The 23,590-nt window shown below is 37.7% G+C and overlaps 1 protein-coding gene across 33 annotated transcripts in view; it reads left to right on the top strand.

Annotated features, from left to right (window-relative positions):
* ESRRG (estrogen related receptor gamma) overlaps nt 1–23,590 on the top strand; it is a 405,281-nt gene that overhangs the window by 347,550 nt on the left and 34,141 nt on the right. For all 33 annotated transcript variants that reach the window (XM_065058466.1, XM_065058489.1, XM_065058481.1 and 30 more), the window contains 2 exons: nt 5,200–5,310; nt 9,571–9,732. In XM_065058466.1, the coding sequence (XP_064914538.1) occupies nt 5,200–5,310; nt 9,571–9,732 (273 nt within the window). The remainder of the gene's footprint in view (nt 1–5,199; nt 5,311–9,570; nt 9,733–23,590) is intronic.

The raw sequence follows: 23,590 nt of genomic DNA, 5'->3' as shown, positions 1-23,590 counted from the left end.
TTATAAATAAGCACAGTATGTTTAAGTGAACTGGTTGTCCCAAAGGAGAACCATATCAGAACCTACATGCCATTAAATTTCATTTTGCTCTTTCCAGTTTTGTTGTTAAGCTGTTTGTGTTTTGTTTGGGGTTTTTTGTATGTTTTTTTTGGTTGGTTTGGTTTGGTTGGTTGTTTTTTTTGCCTCTGCTACTGATGTTCCTCTAAAACTTGGCAAGATGCAGTTATGTAGGTATCCATTCTTTACTGTTCTTGCTGTAAAATTTAAGACAATGCTGGGAATCTTACAGATGTCTGTAGAATAAGGATCGTTATCCAGTTACAGATCTCAAAAACTGATATAGGTATATATTTAGTACACATAGAGTGCTATGTTAGGGGTGGAGCTTGCCAGAACAGCATTGGTGTAGAATGTGTCTGCTTGCCATAAATCTCTAAAGCAGGGGACACAGTATTTGAAATTTCCATAGGAGGTCAAAATTGTGGCTTTGTTTCTGATCTCAAACCTGTTCTTTACTGACATACTGGAAGGAAGAGAGGGAGTTTTGATTTGTTCAAATATTAACTCATATTTAAGTTAATTTATTTTTTACCAAAATAAAAAGCTATCCTCAATTATAGGTAGTAAGCAATTTCTTACAGACAGTCCTGGTGTTAGTAGGTCTCGATTTGAAGGATCAAACTAAAGCCTTTCAAGTTAGCCTGGGGATTTCCTGTGGGTATAGAGTTCCATGGAAAGGCCAAAAATGTTTGTGGGACAAGTGGACAAATTAACATTGGAGACCTGTAGCTGCGGTGAGAAGGAGGGAATGGAAAACAGGAAGAGAGGTAGATTATAAAGGAACAGGTAGTGGATGTGGCTTGGATCTGTATCGGAAGGTAGATGACGCTCTTAAATGCAGTGATCATACTGAGGACCTGAATTCCAAAAAGAATGATACACAGGGGTAAGGACAATCTCTGGTAATATGTTGCACCAGTCACAGTGGGGTACTCATCCCACACAAGGTGTTCAAGGCAGTGTGAGAAAAGGACTACAGCAAGGGAATAATAATAATTTGTGTCTGTTGGTGAGGGAGGAACAGATTGGGAAACACAGAGAAAATGAGGAGTTCAGCTTTACCTACATTAAGTGTGTTTAGATTGAAGTACCTGGTGAGTAGATCATTGTGTACATTGACTCTGGTTATTTCTGTGCAAGACTACGTGAACACTTTCACTTTAGAGTAAGTGTCCAATATTGTTTTATTGTGTGTTGGCAAGTATTCATAGCAAGTAATGGAAAGATTATGTGAGGAACAAGAAGGTGAACCTTTTTTATAGAAACCTGTATAGTAACTATGAGGCCATTTTTATTTCTTGAGGCCAGCTGGAGAAATTGGATTAGTATATGTAATTGTTGCCTTTTAAAAAGCAGCTATTGCGTTGATTTACATAGTTTCCATCTCTCCATATAGTACAGTTCTAGTCTAATCCTTATCTTCTGAGCTTTGTAAATTATGTCAAAATGTGTGACTACCCATCACTCCTGAACAGATGAGCTTGTGAGCCCTACTTGCCCTGAGGTATAAAGTGAATGTGTTGCACTTGACTGTTGAAATAGTCTCATGACTGGTAGCAGGCCTGTTCTTTCTATTTGTACTACATTAGAGCCGCCGTGGTCATCCCCTGTTCTTCTCATTTGGGCTTTTGTTTTTCTGTTGAAGAATTTAAAAATGAAATTCAGTGGTGGGAAATGCAGAGAATCAACTGGCTTGTGTTTTGAGTGGAGCTTTGTTCAGTGACACTAGTAGATGATTTGACCTTAAAAAAATGTAGTGATAATATACACAGTGCAATTCATTCAGAGATGTGCAGTTTATGTAGGTGGGGTGGATATCGTTCTTTGCACTTGATGATTGAGGTCTGATAGGATGAGTGAATGGAGTTGCTGAAGACTGGCAAGCCACATGCACAGCAGAATTAAAGTAGAGGTCTACCTAACTTCTCCCTGTACCGTAGCTAAATGCCATGGTATCCACTTTAATGGTCTGAGTACAGAGTATGTGTTGAATTATAGCAATTAGCGCTGTGATTGAGATGTTAAGCCCCTCCCACAGCAAATTAGTATCTTTGAGGACAACATTGTTTTTCTTTCTTCTCTAACAAAGAAGGCATAAACTGTTGCTCTCTTGAGAGCAGATAAAAATACCTTTATGTAATGAATTTGCTTATACAAGCTGTAGGAGTAACAGGGGAAAATGCATGCATAAACACAGGAACCTATGGATTTCAGTTTACCATCTGCCAAACTCCGTTTTTTTATGGAATATCAGATGGATGTACACTCTTAAATGGTGTTTTGCATTGTCTTTACTTCTGTAAAGAGTGTTGAGAGTCAAAACACCACTTAGGGTATGTTAATTTATCAGAAATTTGTTCTAAAATACCTACTTTGTAATGGTACTAGGAACATGGAAAGCTAAGGAGCTAAAATTATTATAAACTCTGTATCAGTTTTAATGAAAGGGTTATAAACCTCTAATTTATATTCTGTTGGTATTATGCTATCAAAAATGTTTTCACCTTGGAATAAGTTAAATTATAGATTTAGGTAATTTTAAAATGTATAATACTGTTACTCCTTAGTTATTTAGAATTCTATCTTTTCTTTTTAAAAAAGAAAGTAGCTGTATTTATAGGTATAGCTGTGTATAATAGCTGAATACATGGATCTATTTATAATTTTGCTATTGTGATATTCATCTGTATTTCCTTCCATTGAGTATGTGCATGGCTTGAATGTGTATATTGGCAAATGCAAAGGAGGTAAAAAATTGTTCATCTTGGTAGATTGATATTATTTTAATTTAAGCTACAGTTCCATTACTTTTTGATTAAACATACTTCTATCTGATGCTATCCATCTTTTATCACTATGAAATCTGCTCCGCAGCAGAAAGAAGGATGGCATCTGAATTATGCAGAAATCATTTTCTGTCTATTTTTCTTCAATTGCTGGGCAGTCTTTTTCGTAATCCCACCAATATTGCATGTGGCTTGTTCTAATCCTCTCCCTGTTTCTGAATATTCAGCTGTCAAACCTTTGTCTTTTGCTATGTGTTTTTATAGCGGTGTGTTTTCTTGGGTGGCATTTGCTTCAGGTGTAGCTCAAACTCCCAATTCAAGGGTGGAGAATACTGAATCATCATTAACTCTGAAAAGCCTTTGAATTTCAATTTTTGAGGTGTTGTTGTAGTTCATGCATTTGTAAGTATAATTCTAAAAACAAAAATGACTATACTTTGATGATTGGATCACTCTAAATTTCATAAGATAGCTTAGCCCACAAATAGGTCACAAATTTTGTACTGAAAGAGGTAAATACCATATAAAATATTTCATTTGTAATTATACACTGACATGTTTGAGTATGTGGTTCATTGGTTTTATTATTTATATTGTGTGATTCACAAAAATATAATTGTTAACATACAGTGAGAAATGTACTTCCTGAGTTCAAGGGAACGAAATAACTAGTCTTCTGCAGTAAACCAAATGAAATTTCAATGTTAAATACAGGTGATGACTTTCCACTTTCCTGGTGACCAAAAACTATCGAGCACTGTTGTACACAATTCACTGCACTATATTTACAGACACTGAAGCCAAGTGTATCCTGTGTTTCTGACCTTCATAGATACCAACGGTCTGTCTGGGTGAATGAGAACCCCATGCACGTAAAACCTTCCCTGCTGGTACAGGAGTACAGACTTGGGTCTCTAAGCTGCCGACTTCCTTGGTTCAGCTAGTGAGGATTTGGGTGTGGGTTTTTTTAATGCCAGCTTAGAGAGAAGGAGATAGAACAGGGGAAAAAAACCAAAACAAAACAGAAATTAAGAAGAAAGCAAGAGTTGGCCTTGGGTTTCTGGCTGTTGAGCAAAATGGCTTTTCTTCACCAAAACCTGTTCAATACTCTTTGGTTTTTGAGGATGAAAGATGTTTCCTGGCAACTAGATTGTGTTACCTGGTCAGGTTCGTGGGCAACTCGTCAGCTCGGTGCTGTGTTCTTCTTGCTGCGCATGTAAACTGTAACGGCTTGGGCGGTGGCTTCTGTGCAGCGCAGAAACCCGTTCTGGAGGTATTTCCTGCAAGAGAGAGAACAGGGAGATGGGAAGTAGTAGAGTGGGGCAGAATAATGGCAATAGAAAAGATAAAGAGAGGGAGGACAGCTAAAATAGACAATGAAAAGTGAGGAGGTGAGCTGCGCTGTATTACATGCTCTCAGGGATCACTGATACGTAATGCGTCCTCGCATTCTTGTTGAGTTAAATCCTTGTCATACGGGACAAATTTTGCACTTGGTATTACTTGTCCTGTTGCCCTGCATATGTGCTGAGATTTTCAACTTGAGTGTTATGTTACTAGTTGGTTATACTGACATTCATCCTGCTTGTCTGGAAATCTGCCTGGGTGAGTCTGAAGGAAATAAAAGCACTTCATTATTTTATAGGACCTACCTTATTTTTTTTTCCCTTCCTTTTTTCCTTTTGTATATGAGAGCAGCTATACCTCGTTTTAGGAAGGTAAATTCCTATATATCCATACAAAACAGGTAGCAGAATGCTTTACTGAAGCAATGAACAATTTGGAGGTAGAACACAAATTATAATTCATCATTAATGACATCTCAGTGAACATCCACACAGTTTCTTCCAAACCCTCATGAACCATTTCGGGTCTTTAAGCAACGTGTATGTTCTTATTTTACTAAGGATACTTGCTATGTATTGTCTAGCCGTGTTAGTCCATGTTAATTAAAAGCATTGGTTTTGACTGTACTTCCCTACTCATAATGTTAGCCTTGTGTATCCATGCTGTTTATTACAGCTTTGAACTTCTGCTTCTGGCAAAGACAACTTAAGATCAGAGTCTTTCAAATGGAAACTGAAATTGTTAGCTGTTTTTAATAATATGTAAAAATGAACAAATGGTTTTAAATGAACAGGAAATTATGTTGTATGCTTAGTCTTGCATGTGTGAAAATCTAAACAACTTGCAAATACTTGCAGTGCTGCTTTCCCTTGCTTTCTAAAATTAATCTTTTGACGTAAACATACATTTTAAATAAATATTGGAAGGCAGGAGATAGAAGATTGTTACCTGAAAGGCATCCTCGTAATGTATTTAATGACATGTTTGCTTATTTTTCCCAATATAGGTGTCCGCCTAGACAGAGTACGTGGAGGTCGCCAGAAGTACAAGCGCAGAATAGATGCAGAGAATAGCCCATACCTGAACCCTCAGCTAGTTCAGCCAGCAAAAAAGCCATGTGAGTACACCAGATATACAAAATTTCTCTTTGAACACAAGGTATTGACTCCTAGCCCTGTTTGCTAAGCTGCTTCTGACTGGGACAAGGGTTTGGTCAGAAGCCGTTACTATGAACACTATATCCATTTAGCTGTTAACATATTTTGTTTTAAATATGCTCATCTTTCTCAAGTGGAGTTGAACAAAGGATATTTTTACAGGTGGAAGTGTATAAAAGCATGGTTTATGCAGTGCAAATTTTACATTTACAGGTTATCTTTATTTTCAGTGGTACATAAAATGGTTCATGCTGTGATCATTAGTTCATTGAAGCTTCTAGTTTCAGATTCTACAAGAAAGTGATTTTTGTAGTTTTCACTAAGTAAATGAGTTTGACTGCTCAGCCTCCCAATGAAAATGCATTAAGAGCCTCATTAATTTATACCAGTAGATTAATACACTACCTAGCATTAGATTAAAACAGCAATATGCCACACTAATAACAAGCATAAATTGGTAGTTTGGGCTCTAGTACCCTTATGGATTTTTTTGCTTTGTTTTGTTATGTTTTAATAGTGTCCTTGATTGTATCTTGCCTGGCTGAATTTAAGAGAGAGAGAGAGCGCTGATCATCTCATTGCTAAAATACAAGTTCCATCCTCTTTGCGATTAACTAAAAATAGTTAGGGGTTTTGCTTTGCAGCTTATATAAACTCAAGCAGCGACTGTACTAATTCCATGAAGTAAATTTAATAGCATTATAGCTGTAGTGCAAGAGGCCAGTGTATTACCCTGCAAATGCATACATGCTGTATCAAGTGTTTTAAACTCTTCCAAATTCAGAATGAGAATGCACAAGTCCAGTTGCTCCTGCTGAGAAGGTTAATTTGCTTCTAAAATAGAGAAATAAGCCAGAGGAACAAGGAGGGCAAACTCTTCCTTGTCTTCCATTTGCCCCTGCCCGTACACCTCAGACAACACACATGCCAGTTTTAGGCTTTTGAAAATACCTGGCTGTGTGGAAAATGGAATTTGTTTCCGTTCATGTTCCCCAGTAGGGGACAGTGCTGTGTACAATACGTTTGAGCATATGGAGATCTGGAGATCAAATAAACAGTCTTTGAACTCTAAGTGAAAGGGCATTTTAGCTGTGTCAAAGAAAAAACAGCCAGTTTTACATAAAATTAAGGCTTAAGTGAACATATGGCATAGTTTCCTTTTGCCTTTCCAAAAAACATTATGCTGATTATATTCCTTCAATTGTCCAATCTGGCATCTTCTACTCAGCCTCCATAAGCTGTCCCACCGTTCTGTAAATACAATCTAGGGCTGCACTAAGCAGATTTTGCACATTATAATAAAAACTTTCTGATAATACAATAAAATTTAATAAACTCTAATGCTTAATTTCATTAGAGGTTTAGTTTTCCTGGGTGCACAGATTGTCAGGTTTTCATTTACTTGATATTGTCATTGAGTAGAAATGTTGATAGCGTAGCATACCAAAAAAGCCAAGCCCAAACAAGGAAAAAAAAAATCCAAGCCCTTTAATATGAAAAGAGGTTAGCACTGTTGTGTTGAATCATGAGCATCTCTGTGTAAACCCAAGATTACTGCAAAGTAGTGCATTATATTACCTTTAAGACGATAACTACACCAATTTCTGTAAGCTCCATTTGTCTGAGATAAACTAACTTCCTTATAAATCATTACTCATTGTCTAAGTGCCTCCCTTCATTTTCCTTAGCTTGTCCGGTTACAAACATTTTTATAACAAACATCTATAAAACTTAATTTTCAGATAAGTGTCAAGACTTGAAACAGTTGAATTGGTTTTGTGTGTGGAAGTAACCTGGGAGATTTTCTGGGCCCTGACTGATAGTTTGTGCCTAACAAAGGCACAGGAATGAAAATTGGGTTCTATTGATTCTAATTAGGGAAACATTAAATAAGATTTACCTAGAAACAGTGCTCCTGGCTATTCAGTTTCCTGAGTGATGGAGTTTTCTGAATATGTTCAAGATTTTCCTATGGTCTATACTAATGCATGCTCCAATACAGGTAGCCTTTTTCCCCTTAGAGAGAAAGAACAGGCCTTTGGAGGATCTTTCCTACACCTACTCCTGGCCTTTATTGGATTTTCCAGCTTTACCATGGAGTCTAATGGCCAGCCTGCAGATCTTTTTGATTGTGAAAATAAAAAGAATTTGAGAGTTTGTAAATCCTGAGTCAAAACATACGATATTGCTGAATGATCTACAAAAAGCCATTCCTGAGGAGCGTAATGGAAAAAAATGAAAGAGGTTCTTTGGCCATTTCTTCTGTTCGCAGGGGAAAAAAACCCAACACACACAAAACAAACAAAACCAGACAAACAAACAGAAAAAAACCCCAGAACTTGGGCACCTCAGTGCTTCTTCATTCGTCACTGGTTAAAAACCCAAAAAGTTGTTGTCCTCAGCTACATGTGATTTGATATTAAGGAACTCTAATTTATGTATTGTACTTTTCAATACATGTAAAAATATTGGAATTTGGAAAGAAGCAATATTATCTTTTCTCACTTAAATATATGGTGTTTTCTGTGTGAAATTAAACAGGATATGAAAAAACGGTATAAAAAATGTGCCGCTTGCCAATATAAGTTAAAACTACCATCTGTCATCTTTAAATAAGAATAGAGTTCCTCATTAATCAGTTTGATAATCAGTAGAATATTGAGATCAAGAATTACTCAGTTGGCATGGTTCCTGTAGTTCATATAAAGTGTGGATATATCCCCTTGTAATAAAACATGCTTGATGTGATGGTTTCCAGTTGGCTCTTGCACTTATTTTATGAAGAGCTAACATATATCACAACTTCTGACACACAAGAGCAGTAAAGTATCAGAAATCTGAATCAAGTGAGTGTTTTATGGAAATCAGTCATGGGCGGGTAGGGACCCACTCTGACGCTCTTGGGCAAGTCACATCCCCATCGTGTTCCCCCCAGGAGGACAGTGTGGTCCACCCCTTGACTTACGTGTGGAAGGGGACGATACTGATTCTGTCAAGTGCTGTGACTCTTTATCCTAAGGAAGGGAACGGATTAGTGTAAATTCAAGTAAAGGGTGCTCTTTGGGGTTTAAATTCTGGTGGTGCATTTCAGGTCACAAGATGTACCTACCATGAAAGGTAAAACATAAATATATTGGGAAGTATAGTAATGTGTCCTGTATTAGAATGCTTAATGAATTAGTCCTTTTGCCTTTTTTCAGTTCTGCCTTCACAGAGTAGTAAGTCAGGCTCCTGTATAGTGATATTTCCATTGTGCCTCCATGTGGATATAGTGCTCATTTTATGTTTATCCTACTTGTAGAATAGCAAAACTGTATTGTAAATCTTCCAGGCTCTTCTACTCTTTTTTTTTTTTTTCACTTTTCCTTTTAACTTAAATGATTATTCCAAATAGATTTCACAATTCATCTGGATGAAAAAATAAATATAAAAACACATGACTGAAAATACTATCTAGATAAGAATAACCAGTGTGTGAGTATGATACAGTATAATTCTTTGCACAAAACCAGTTTTCTGAGGTACGGTCTATATCTGTTGATACTTTCCTTAGTCTTATATTCTTTATTCTCATTGATTTTAATAGCTATTCCTGACTGGCTCTTTTGTACTTAAAGAAGCTGAGTTCATACATGATTCTAAATCTGTGTGTTTTACTTAAAAGCAAATAGATAACAATACTCTGCTTTTCTCTCAGCGTGGGCCCCAAGGAGTACAGATTCATTCTTAACATTTTAATGTAAGACATAAGGGATAATAAGCACTAAGAAAGTCCTGAGACCTTTTCTTTTGGAACAGTTTACAGATTTCAGTGACTAACTAATGGTTTAGGGTATTTACTCCCTCAAAAATTACACCTGCCTTTGGGAGCCAGGAGGGTTTCAGGTAATTACAGAAAGACAGAACTGTTCTATTCACATTGTCTGAAATACATTATAACAAATGAATTTATTACTACAAAGTTTGTATTCCAGTACTGGGAGGTGATCATATATTTCTAGGTCCTATAACATTTATTTTCTTAAGAAAGTACATGCCTGGTTTGATAAACGTTAATTTGTTTGGGCTGTAACCACATGTAGAAGCCAGTGAAGTTACCAGAAGGTTTAATTAGGTCCAGTATCTTAAGACAAATCCTTGTGCACTTTGAAATATGTACCATCTGTTTAAAAAGTAGAATGATGCTACTGATGATCTTGTTCTGTGGACCATTTTTACAGATAATAAGATTGTCTCCCATTTGCTGGTGGCTGAACCAGAGAAGATCTATGCTATGCCTGACCCCACTGTTCCAGACAGTGACATCAAAGCACTTACCACTCTTTGTGACCTGGCAGACAGAGAACTGGTGGTGATCATTGGATGGGCTAAGCATATTCCAGGTACGTACGGTATTCATTGCAAGCCGATGACATACAGAAATCAGTGCGTGAGTTATTCTGTTGTGGTAAAAAATATCATTTGTTTTCTCACTAGAATGCGTGAAGTTTTCTTAAGGCTCCAGTTTTTTCATGTAGGACATATGTTAGATGATAATATATCTTACCTCTGAAACACTTATTGTTGCTATGTTAATAAGTCTTACATGCTGCTCAGTGAATGAATTTTTTTCATGCATTGCTTTTATTAAAATAAACTTACCTTGCCATCCAAAGCGTTAGGGTGGTATGAAGGGTAGTGCGAGTGCTCTCTCTGTACTCATCTGAGTCAGTGGTAGTCGAATGTAAGTCTAGTTACTCTGTTCCATAAAGGCAACACTCTCTTAAACTGACCACAGGAGGTTCAAAAATTCAGTTATGTTTTGGCATGGCACAGAGGAATTGTTCTCTTCATTGAATGAACTATTGTGAGAGCTGGATTGTACCAGCGGTTCAGCAGAGAGAACAGAATTGTACCAAAAGGTCCATCTTACAGCTTAGTAGTTCCTTGGTCTACATGAAGTGGACTGCGGTCTTCATCACATAGATATGCTGTTATTATAAAAGCTAACTGGCTAACTTGTTAGCAAGAGAAGCAAGGGTCATCAGAAGCAGTTTCTCAGATTACCGCTTTCTTCACATAACTTTTGAGGTATATTTTCTTTTCCCCAGTTCCGAGGTATTTGTGCTTGCTCTGTGGGCTAGCGCACAATCTTACAGAGAGTCTCTAGGATTCCCAGTCTGTGACCTTTCACAAATGGTAAATTCACACAAAAAAGATCAGCTTTTTTTCTTGTTTTCTTAAGGTGTTTTTCTAGTCCAGCAGGTGAGTGAGCATGTTGGTGTGTTTTCATCAGCATGTTAGTTTCCTGATTTTGATAGTGGAGCCTTATTGAATATAAGAACTGATATTTTTTAATTCCTCTAGATAATGTAATATCCTAATTTTAAATGTGATTTTGGGATACTTAAAATTAGAACAAATAATCCAGTCAATTGTTTGATTATCAGTTGTTTCTAGTATCAAAAGAAATTGCAAAGAAATAGAGATAGTCTTCCTGGGGTTTTTTTGTTTGTTTATTTTTTCCCCCTTGTGCTAACCAGCACAAGGCCTCCATTCTTCTGGTAGGTGCCTCTGGGTCATTGTTGATAAATGTAAACACTAACAAAGAATAGTAATAAAATTAACTTGTACATATATGGAAAGTTAATTTACTTCAGATGAGAAGCAACAACCTACAGACTCTAAAATAGTCAGTATGCGACACAGTTGAAATGTAGTCGTTTTCTGCACTACAAATGGTGTATAAACAAGCTTTTGTATCACAAGCCATGTTTTTCTGGTACAGTTAACTTATTTCTGTCTCCTTAAACTAGTTTGTCTTTATGCTTTGAATGCTACAGTAATTTCTTTAATCAAATTGATGGAAGTCCCTTTCCCAGCCCACACTGAAACCAATTTATTGGTCATGATACGCCAGCTATGTTGCTAACAGTCGTAACGAACTGTCAGGCAATATCGCAGTGAAGCTAATTTGAAGTCATTAGGTGTGCAGCGTTCAGGCAACAATTTGTTACAGTGGTTAGGAACACAGCTGACATTTCTGAATGGCTTTGTTCAGAGCAGTTCTAGATGAGCCCAAGCAAATTGTAAACTAATTTAAACATCACTCTATATTATACTAGCTACTTCGTCTTACACTGGTTGCTAATAAAGCACCCCAAATGAAGTCAAAAGGAGTTAAATAGGTGAGTTTGAGTTAAATAGGTGAGTTTGAGTTTCATCTTTGGAAGATACGTAGATCACCTTAAGCAAAATAGAGTAGCTCTCGAAGTCAGTCACGCTCCCTAGTAGGTGCAGAGGAACTTCTGACAGCTGGATTCTTGAGTGTGCTGTGTAGCTTTGATTTGGCTGGAGGGGTTGGAAGAGGAGAGGGATGAGGCTGAGCAGCAATTAAAATGATGGCTTTGGTTGGTGTGGAGAAGGTAAAAGATGCTGTAAACTGGCCTTGAAAATTTAAAGTCTATGATCCGAACCAATTGAAGAACATTTCTGCCATGAGGCAGCCTTTCATTACAAGGCAAACTCAAAACACACCTGCTGTGGTAAAGCCATACTAGCTAAGTTTACTCACCTGACTCCACTTAGGAATGAGAAGGAAAAAAAAAAAAAAAAGAAAAAAAAAAAAGGAAATAAAGATAATCTTTTTATAAGCCTTCTGGTAACAGAGGGCAGTGATAAAATCTGTACATGTCCGGCATCACAAAAATCAAAATGCAAAAGGCCTTGACATGCTAAAGGACAAATGTGCTGAGCTTTTGTGGCTTGGTTTTAAATGATGGAGTGCTGCTGAACTTGAACCGCCTACACTCAGCTAGTGTCTGGCACAAAACCACTTGTAGAAGAAGCTGGATTGGTGTTAACTGACTGTTTTCTAAGCTAACAAATGTTACTGTAGGCAGAAACATAACAATTGGAAAAGGAATGAGTTAGAGAAAGGATGAAATAGGAAATGAGTGCAAATTGCATGAAAGTTCACTGTAGCTTAGCGAACTAAGTAAATCCTCAGTGTAAATCTCTTGGAATCGATTAATTATATCAGTAGTGAATTTGTGCCTAGCACAGCAAAGCAGCAATCAGCAAATCTTTCTTTACTATAGTGATTTCTTAAGGTTCAATGTAATTAAAGGCCCTTACATATCAGGTGCTTAATAACTAAGAAAGATCTCAGCTGTAAAGCATTGTAATTTGAAGTAAAATTGGTCATTGTAGAAGAAACCAAAATGATGTTTTTGCTATTCTAACAGAAAGTCTTTTAATGAGATTGTCTATAAAAAGGTAACAATGCAATAAACATTCTGCGCTAGACAACTGTTTCCCATTGTAGCCATGGAGTAAAAAATGCTTTAAAATTACACAAAGTTCAAATACTTTCATAAAATCATTAATATTTTTGTGCTATTGGAAACATTTCAATAGTTGCTTTTATTGAACAAAAAGTCTATACCATCTACAAAAGGAAATATTGAAAGAAAAATATACATGGAAAGCCTTTATCAGTAAATAGAATTAGTCTCCTCGCATTTATAAATCAAATAAATGGAAAGTGTGTTGTTATGAAACATGACCATGTCTTATCTGAAGAAGAAAAAGATCACAATGGCATTAGGAAATGCTTGACTTTAGTTAGAGGAGCGTAAGGGCACCAGAACAGATGATGGTGCCCTAATAGCCCTTTTTAAGAATGACAGGGCCCCGCCATTAGCATCCTTTTATATCCTTGGAAATTGCTCATGCCTCGCTTTTCTGGTTCCTATCTGCCTGACTCTTTTTTATTTCTCTTTCAATTTCATCCGCGCTCGGATAAGCGCATGCTAACACAATATGATTGAGCTGTAAAATGGAACGCTGTCGCCTCTAATCTCTTTTATGTAGATATGGAGGTACTTCCACACTCCACTTCATTCTCTCTCCATTGTTGGCCTTTTTAGAATGTGTTGCCGAGTAATGGAGGCTCAGTCAAATATTAGAGCTAGGTTTCACAGGGTGTGATAAGAAGATTATCAGCCCAACAGTCAGATCTATTGTTGTTCTTTGTGTCAGATTAAAATATTCCGATGTACTGTAACTTCGTTAGTAAAATACTGAAGGTGCTTAGGGAGAGACCGATGCAGTTTCTTCTCCTGCCTGATGAGACAACACCCCAATTAACTGACCTAAATAAATTGTAAATATATTTACGAGGCCTCTGCAAGACTGTTTTATTTTATTTACCTTTTAAATAAGGGAGCAATGCTTAATTCAGTATTTACTGGTGGTTAAGTTTCCTACGCTTTGCACTGTATTTTGGGGAGGTTAATTTTATATTCGTTGCATTATATTAATTAAACTCTTTCCCAGTATAGAATGGATTTCTGCTGATACCTAGTCACAGTATCAGCGTCATTTAGGCACGATTTCTGTAATGTAACTATCTCATTGACATTCAGCAAAAATGTGCAATGTTCTTTCATATTAAGTTGAAGCAGGAAACATTAAGCTCTTAAAAGTGTGCATAACAGGAAGCTAAAGACAAAATGTTCTCTAAAAAAATTACATGCAGGAAAAAACATCAGCCAGACTATAGAAATCAACTTTTTGCACTTGAAATGAAAAATTTGTTTGGAAACAGTAAATCAGACTAATACATCAAAAATAACTGCTTACATTACTTAGTAAAATAATCCTGCTTGTCTTCAGCTGTGTCCCTGTCTTGCTAGCAAGAACAGTGTTTGAGAAAGGGAATATTTAGAAATTGATACTGCCACTGGTGCCAGCATTAAAAAAAAAAGAAAAGAAGGGTGTGATTTTGATGAAGTAAACCCAAGGATGTTTTGAATATTTTAGTGTTAATGTTTTATGAAACATTATTGTTCCAGCTTATTCTTTGCGGAGGACAACACTTTAGCTTTCCTTCCCAAAGGAGCTCTCAGGGGTATAGTTAAACATTCAAATACTGAACAAGAACATGATGTGCTGTAGAGCTGTCATTTCTAAAATGCCCTTTTATCATCATCTGTTTCAGAAATACCACCTCATGTAGGAAAAAGTACAGAGAAAAAGTTGACCATAATCACCTTTAGAAAGCTAATGTTCAGAAAAGCACAAGTGCGTGCATATATGGTACATCCATGCAGATATTATTTAGGTATATATTTACATCTTAGTGGAGATGCAGCATGTGCTTGAACGACAGGGAAAAAAAATAATAGAATCATGGAATACCAGGCTGGAAGGGACAAGGATCATCTGCTCCAACCTTTCCTGGGAAAAGCCCGGTCTAGATAAGATGGCCAGGCACCTTGCCCAGCTGAATCTTGAAAGTGTCCCATGTTGGGGAATCCACCACTTCTCTGGGGAGATTATTCCAGTGACTGTTCTCATTGTGAAAAATTTCCTTCTTGTGTCCCATTGGAATTTCCACAGGAGTAACTTCTACCCATTACCCTTCGTTTTTTCCATGTGACCTCTTGTAAAAAGGGAGTCTACGTCTTCCTGGTAGGGTAGTATTCATGTTCATAGGCCTATGAAGACAGGCTGAAATAATATGTTGGAACTACCTGGTGTATATAATCCTATACAATTTAGCTGTTGCCAGCATCCTGCTTATGCCCAAATCCTCTGTAGATGGTTTTTGGGGCAGCTAATACAGAATCTCAGCTCTGCAAGGGGCATAGGTGTACCATGCTGCTTGCTGCCGTAAAATTTGTTGTTTCTGCTAAGGTTGAGGTCTTTATTCTCTTGTGCTGCTGGCTGAATTCAGGACCATATCGGACAATGTGAGGACTCCTGCAGCTGTCCTAGAGCTCCTTCTCACAGGGTGCCTCTCTCTCCCGAGACAGGTGGACATGTAAATGTGGTGTTTACTGCTCATGTAACATGGAACAGAGTATGATCTGTTTCATGCTGACTAAGGCGTTTGTAGTGATAATAACTTGAGCCTCCTGGGGAATCAGGACATCGTGCCCTTCATCAGTGTGCTGTCTTGGACACTTTGCAAGTTCTCTTTGCCTTCTCTGTTATCAGAAGCCCCCTGTCTGCTCTTCTTTTAACTCCTCCTACAAACATCCACTAATTATGGAAATTACACATGTTCTTCCTGTGATGGAAATTTTCTTCAGCTCACAACTTGTATGACGTAGGTGATCTGAGACAGACCGTTCCCTGGACCTTACAGGTAGAGATTCCAGCCAAAAGATTTCTCAAAAACTACTGATTTCCTTGACCTCTGTTACCAAATTGTGCAATATGGGAAATCAGCAGTTGACTGTCGGTTTTATTTTTGAGCATTAGGATGGATGGACTGCCCGACACTGCCAGTGTGTAGATCACCATGTTGATTCAAGCTACTCTGAGCAGAATGAAACAGCAGTGTGCCTAAAATGCTAACAGTTCATCTATCACACTGCTTGCATCAATGTTTTTAACATCATTTGAAGCGCTAGCAATGGTGGCATTTTAAATTTTTTTCTCGTATTTTGAAAACATCACAAAGAAAGTGCAAGTGTTTTTGCGAGGCAGGGAGAAGGTGGGATTTTCAGGAAAATGTTTGAATAAACGTGTCAACACTCAGCATTTTCAAAACAAAACATGAATCTGCTGTGCAGTAAAAGGTAGTTAAAGAAAGGTCTGTTTGTTTATTTTTAAATTATTTTGTATATTCACCTGAGATGTGGTGGCAGATTGTTCTTGATAGATGTCTAACTGAAGTTAGTGGAAAAAATTTGGCTGATTTCATTACAAAAGTGCACAACTAGAGATGTACACACTCTCAGTGTGTCTGCTAATCAGAAAAGACTGATTCCAGTTCAGAACTGAGACAAACAGCAATGAAGATGGGAGCAGGTTTCTAGTACTACTAGTCATAGATATTCTGGGGTAAAAGAGCACATTAGTTTCTAGGGTACTAGGATAGTCACTTCTGTCATCTTCTATAATGCTAGTGTTAATTCAGGGGGCAGAGGGTGGGAAATGAGCTCAGGCATATAAACATCTAATCACCTGCAAATTAGACTTGAATATAAAATAAATGTGCAGTTAGACTTTTATAGAAACATCTGAAGTCTTCCTAGTTTTGACTTTGAAATCCCTATCTATTTGTTGGAAAAAGTTGTTATTCTTAATAATCGTCATGAAAAACAACAAATAAAATTCACGGGTAACAAAAGAAGTTGGCTTAATTCTTATGTTTCACTTTTTTAAAAAAATAATCCTTCATTAAAATCAGCTTCTCTCAAGATTAGAATTAAACAGTGACTTTGTTTCCAATAAGTTCACCTTTTATTCGTATACAAGTAGTCGCCTGTTCCTTCCAAAAAACTGTCTTCTTCTTTTTTAAACAGTCCTCCTCTCCCTCTACCCATGCCCCCGACATACACTCTGCACTGTCTGTCTGTTGCACATTTTGTTGTTTTGGGTTTTTTTTTCCCAGTGTCCCCCTTTATCTGCCTCAACCAATCTCCAAATGAATGCATGTCTATCATGGCCTTAGCTTTGACACTCTGGATATATTGATTAATAGTTGCCCTAAGCTCCTTTTAGCAAATCAAATTTTCACTTTTAGCAAGGATTTCGCCTCTGATTTATTCAGCAAAGTGAAACGCACTAAATTGACTTTGACATTCAGGGAAAATGGCTGAAAAACAAAGAGGGGAGGAAAGAGATATAAATTGCGTGGCAGCTGGAGACTTCAAGCATAAAAGAGGCAGTTTTCTATAGTATATCACTGGTTAATTTTGAAACATGCATTTAAACAGGAGTTGAAATTATTTTCTTAAAATTAGATGTTTTTTAGTCTGAGGATTTGGGATATAATAAGGTTTACTTAACAAAATGCAATATATTCAACCCAAATTCATCACTTGCTAATCATGGTGCAAGTGTGGTATCCACTTTTGTTGCCACTAATAATTATTATGTTAAACGAGAGACAAAGAGGTTTCTGAGTAGTTTTATAATGAGGTGCTAAATTGGTAAATATCTTCCTACCATTGCATTATGTTGTTCACTCCTGTGGCCCTTTAAAAATAAGAAATGATTAATAAAAAAGAGAGCAAATCAACAGTAATGAATGCCAGTGCTTTTCATTTTCTTTCTGTAAACAAAGATGGCTATTATTTGATTCTTAAATGCAAGAGTATGAAAAGGTGTAGCAGCCATTCCCGATTATTCTTCTAGCAAAATCAAGAGTGTTGTGTTACCCCGGATGACTTGTAGCCTGACTTACACAGCCTGCTTCCTTACGTGCAAATGTTGTATTACTGCAGACGAAAATACACCGTTGCATATTTAAAGGTGTTCAAAGGTGATACTGAATGGAATAAAGGAGAGGAAAAAAAAAGAAAAAATCCTTTCTATTAGCACAGAGGGTTTTTTTTGGCAGGGGCAGGTGGGGTAAGAAGATGCAAAATAAAAACATAGCAAATTGTTTGATCTTATTCAGCAATCAGGCATTCCAACAAGAATTTGTAAAAGCAAATATGTACTGTAGTTTGCCCAGTTAATCTACAGAGACAGACCAAGAGCCTTGGGTAGGATCAGTTGTCATGGGCGTACAAGTCAAATGTGCTGTGCCAGCCTCTGTTGTTTAAGGATCTGGCCCTGAAGGGATAAACCCACATCAGTGGTTCAGTCTGTCAGTGGGAGCTGAGAGTTTTCTTTGGCCCCTGTGTGTTCTTGCCACCTCAGAGCCTCTGCAGCAGTGTGCAGAACTGAGCTTTAAGCGAGCATTTACACGTAGAGGACAATACTCACCTTTGTACCCACTTCTTGTGTGACAAACGGATTTACTAGATTACGTCTGAGTAAATTGCAGATGACTCAGTAACAGTTTTCCTTCTTCTGAGCCAACAAGGGATTAATCTTATTACTGGAGGGTAGAAAGTCTAAATGTTCCTTAACCTTTTTAATTTTACTGTAAGTCTCTGTTCTCTTTTCGTAAGCAAGCTGAATCTGATACTTCAGCAATAATGGCCTTTTGCAAGTGGGACAGCATCTGGACTGCCATTCAGGAGGTAGCTGGGCACATTAGGTTTTCAGACATCCTTTCCCAGACTTTTCCTGCCTGTACAATTGACACCTCAGGTATGGCCAACTTCTTAAAAGTAACGTGTGGCCACAAGGCAGGAAGATGCCTTGCTCAGAAACATGGTAAGAAAGTTGGAACAAATCTTGATGTTATTTCTTAGGTAAGGAATTTGCAAAGGGGACAAATGCTGCAGAATTAGCCTATCAAGTGTATTCACTATCAGTTCTGTATTTACAAGACTCCTTTCATCCAGAAAAATAAGGTGCTTTTTTCAGCCAGATTCAGAGTTTAAAGAACATCCAAACAAAGACTTTTTTTTGTCAGTTTTAAAATTCCTGAAGGCTTTGTTGGAAATAAGTTCATGAATGTTACACGTCATTTAAATTGGCCCGTGAAAGCATAGCACGTGCTGGGAATGCAGAAGTAAAATTAGAGCAACATAGCCCTCTTATGGTAACCATTCAGTCTGTTTTAAACTAAACAGGTGACTTACTCTTTCTTACTTAGCCTCTAACAGTAAAATGTTTAGTTTGTTCTGGGTAAGGAAGAAGAGAGCAGCTTTGCAGTCATTTGTGTTGATACTGTAAATCCAGGATGGGAGGAGGGAGGGGAAAAAGAGCCGATTGCTCAGATTGGATTTAGAGCAGACAGGTCTCCACCTGTATGACTGGGTCAGCAGCACAGGATGGTCTAGTTCCCTAAAGTCAGCTGAGACCAGTTAAATACTATAATTCTAAGGATGCCTCTACTTTCTCTTTGGATGAGTTCGGCTTCACACCTGCTTAACCTACATTAGAATAGGATTAATTACCTGAATTGCAAGGCCCCCCAAGCCAGTCAGCACGTTTCTGGCAGGGCACATGGTGACCTGGGCTTGGTTATATATAGTATAGGGATAGCAGGAGAGCACCTGGGTTGTAATGGCAAGGCTCGATCCAGTCTGATAACAGGATCGGCAGTTTTTAAAACCGAGTCTGTAATAATTGCCATCTGCATCAGCCGGATCATACAAGAGCTATATGAACTCTTGTCTTCACTGCTAGTAAGCTTTTTTAAATTGTACAATGCTCAATTTATGCAATTTTTATACATATATGTGTGGAGAAATAATCCCAAGAAACACAGGAAGCACAGAATCCAAAGAATCCAGATACTGAATGCTCCTGTATTTAATTACTTAGATGGAACACTTTAATTGGCTGTAACTTTTAAGTCAGTTTTCCATGTTACTTTAATTCACTGTCTCCGAGTCTAATACTGTATAACAGGCAGGAATATTCTGTGTGAGGGAAAAAAACACAGAACCTTGCTTTCATTTGAAGACTTGTTCTATAATGAGATAGTTCTCGGGCAGTATGTTGGTCTGCCCAAGGGATTTTCCAGCCCAAACTCCTGAGGCACGTATTATAGACAAGTGGAAATTTAGCAGTGTAGCTCTGAACCTTCTCCCAAAATGTTCTAATCTTCCACATTGTGCACCATCAATTTCAATCAGCTGCATTTACAGTTGAGGTGAAATCAAATATTGAAATGAGATCCAGCTACAGACACAGAAGGCTCCAAGTTCAATGGAAATGGCACTTGAAAAGTAGAGTCAGCTAACTTGCCAAGTCCTGACATGTCACACATGAGAAGGCTGTGGCAAAGAGTTGTGATGAGGCTGGAGAAGAGGCCAGGGGCAAAGCTGCAGCTCTCCTGCATCTAGCTGTTGGAGAGATTAGGGGTAGCAGTTTGTCATGTAATGGCTGCTGCTCATATGTTTGTTCAAAGAAGCAGCTGCATAAATATATCATGACATTAGCCAGTTGCAGGGTGTATTTCTAGCCAGAGATTTTCTTATATCTATGCCATTGCATTGTGCCTGTATTAATCACCAGGCATTATACTCCAAACTTGCTACAATTCAAGCTATATCTGGTAGCATATGGAAGTTTCTGTGACCCTTGTGCCTTTCATTAATTAACTGCACTTGCAGTGAGAAGAATTTTGAGTCCTTCTCCGCATCAGTCTTTTGTAGACAGCCATTCTGCTCTGTGAAATGTTCTTCACTTTTTACTACTTTGAAGCTTCCCAGAGATAAAATTAACTGTTGTGTAGATTCAGGAGCGTGTTGTTTAGTGTCAGTGGATCTTTGACTCCAGATTTAACATGCAATATACATTGTGAATTCTAGATGATCTTCATTCAGTGAAAGTGATAGGAGTCTATTTTGAAGAGTTTCCTTGTATTTCGAGTTGCTGAACATTTTCCAGACACCATTAATGACTTGCACTGAACGCTTTGCCTAATATATTCAGCACAAATTTGGAGTTCACAGTGATCGCAGGATTGTGCCTGGCACTTCAACAATGAGCAGTAACTTACATTTTACTATAATCCTCATTTATGAAGTGCGCCATGGTCTCTGTAATCAAAAGGCCATTGGGAAACAGGGCACTTCAGAAGGCGGCACTAGGTGAGGAAAGCAGGTAGAGCTGGGGATGAGCAGTGCACACGCTGGGCAGGATAATTCCATAGGTATCATAAACCTATAGAGGGCAGTGTCTGAAAAGAGGCTTAGATTGGCATTTCATGAAATCAAGTCAAGGGAAGAGGGTGTTGACAGGGAATATTTGCATACTCATAACCATCATCAGCCAGCATCAATGACAAACATACGATCTTTCAGAGAACCTGCTCGGAGTCAAAAAATACATCTAAAAAGAGCTTATGATGGGGGAGATAGGGACACAGGCTGCCATGGGTCTCCCGAGTTCCCATGCTACCGCCAACACAGGTGAACTAGAATTTGCCATCAATAGCTACACGGATAAGTGTACTGTCTCCATGATAGAAAGTGGTAGCTATTTATATACTGAATGGCAACACTAAACAATTTAGGAGAAGCAGTGAAGTGTGTCCTATCCAATTAAAAATGCAGTGAGAATTTTAGGTAGGCAAAATGTAATTATTTAATTGGAGTTTGACCGGGATGCTTTTCCACTGTTAAAATAAGTATAAATTACATGAGCTGCAAAACTTTAAATTATGAAAATATTTTGAGGTCTTTGAACATGGTAATTGGAGCTATATATTCTACTTTGTTTTTAACCTGACACTTCCTAATAACTGTTCCCTAAAGCAAGTTTTTTTTTTCCTACATTATCGAATATCCTTTAGTGAAGCAAATTAGCAATCAGTCTGGAAAATATTTAAGTAGTACAATCACATTATTTACACAGACACTTCCATTGTGCAGAGTTCTCTGTGTTCCCAAATATTCGTAGGATTACTCTCTCAGCTGTCAGCGTTCACACTCAAACCTCCCTCTTTAGTAATGCTCTATAAGAAAATCCATTTAGGCCAATAGAAAGTCTTGATTTCACTGTGCTTTGGATCAATCCCTAAATATACAGGTCACAATCTAAAACCTACATGGACCTCAGAGCTTTATTATTTGCCTTCTGCTTGACTAACCAGTTTTGTTTAAATGGGGGAGGGAGACTTGGTGCAATTCCTTGCACAAAGTTGTAGTTGTTGTTATTATTTTTATTTTTATTATCAAGGAGGAGAATCCTACTGTGGAGAATTAGAGCCATTCACTGTAAGCAGAATAAGAGTCTGCTCTTATCTAGAAACATCTTTCAGTCCTTACGGAACCATTAACATCTGGCCAGAGTGATAGAACATTTATTGTGAAATATATTATTTAACAGTTTATGTTATCAATATAGTGCAGATAAAAATCCACAGAAAGCCTGCATTTAGTATTTGGGAGAGGTGTTCAATGCCATCCAGCATGCCTCTGGAAATAGGTTCTCTGACACTGTGGCTAAAGGCAGTGATTCCAGTTGCTCAAATCATATTGTCCAAAATACACTCTCCAATGAGCTTCCCATCAGGTTAAGGAATTCCAGATTTTTATTCTATAACTCTCTTCCTGGTGAGGAGTGTTCTCCTGAGGTTCCCTAAATTAAAACTATTTTTCTTAAGAAGTTATTCCCCCCCCCCACTCAGTAAAGGCTTTTTTATCATTTAGTTTTGCTCTTCGGCTCTTTGCTCACTGCTTCCTAAGGACTGAAGGCACGGTAAGCCCTATCCTGCTACTGCCGTTGATACATTTGTACAGTGCTGAGGTACAGGCTCCATGTTACATCCATACTTGGCTCGTTATCCTCTTATCAAGCTCTTTGCATCCCTTTGTTTATTTGAGGAGACAGGAAGACTGTGTGAAGGCTGCTTAGTCAGGGATATCAGCGTTGTTGGCAGGGGAGTGATTGCCAGTTGAAAAACAAGGCATTATTGCTCATTTTTTCCCTCTTATTAGTTTGATTACATTTGCAAATCAAATCAATCCATCAGACATGATCAGGCCTCGTCCGCATTTTAAGGAATAGTAATCTCCGTCTAATAAGATGCAAATGTGTCACATCGGTAAGTAACCAATAAATCATCGTCTTGTCTTTGGCAATCATTAAATATCAGAACCAACAGTCAATTTTTAGTATTTTCAATTTGCGATATGCCGCTGGAATATAAAGATAGATGGACGTAATTACACAAACCAAACACTATTTCAGTTCATTCCAGACAGCAAATTTAGTGGAAGGTATAACTGGCTTGTCATCACACTACATTATTCCTGGCGGTTCATGCAAAGTTCACAGACAAGCTTCAAATGGACATTGCTTTTTTTACTTCCCTTAACAACATTCCCACTACCACCACCAAACTTCAATAAATGACTTGCAATGCTGTAGGACATCACTTCCATCAGTGCACAAAAAGGTACAGAAATAGAAACATTACCCCTTTTCCCACTGCAGGCACCTTGTGCATGTATGAGACTGAAATCCAGAAGTTTCCTAATACTTGCTGCATTCTTCATCTCTCTTCTTATCTTTTTAGACATTTTAATCTGAGACTTCAGTTTTTTCCACTGACACGGAATAAGTTTTTCACAATTTTTGCAAGCTAACTCACGTTTAGTAATTTCGGAACATAGTGAAGAGAGACAGTGAGAAGCATTCCCTTTCTCTCTTCTTGCCGTCCCCGTCTTCTTAAAGGAGTGGAAATTCAAGTTGTTTTTCTTTATCCTTTTTTTTTTCTTTTTAATTGATTTGGGATTTAGGAAAATTGATTGCCTCATGTGCATCCCAGGGATTAATTGATATGTCTATTGTCTGATTCGCAATGTCTTGCTTTCCATTAATGACTCTATTTGTATACAACAATTTACATGCTTTTTAAGAGAGAAGAAGACATAAGCTTATATC

This window comes from Columba livia, chromosome 3 (assembly GCF_036013475.1).
Source record: "Columba livia isolate bColLiv1 breed racing homer chromosome 3, bColLiv1.pat.W.v2, whole genome shotgun sequence".
NCBI lineage: Eukaryota > Metazoa > Chordata > Aves > Columbiformes > Columbidae > Columba > Columba livia.
Note: the sequence above shows the minus strand (reverse complement) of the source record. Positions and strands in the feature narration are given on the sequence as shown.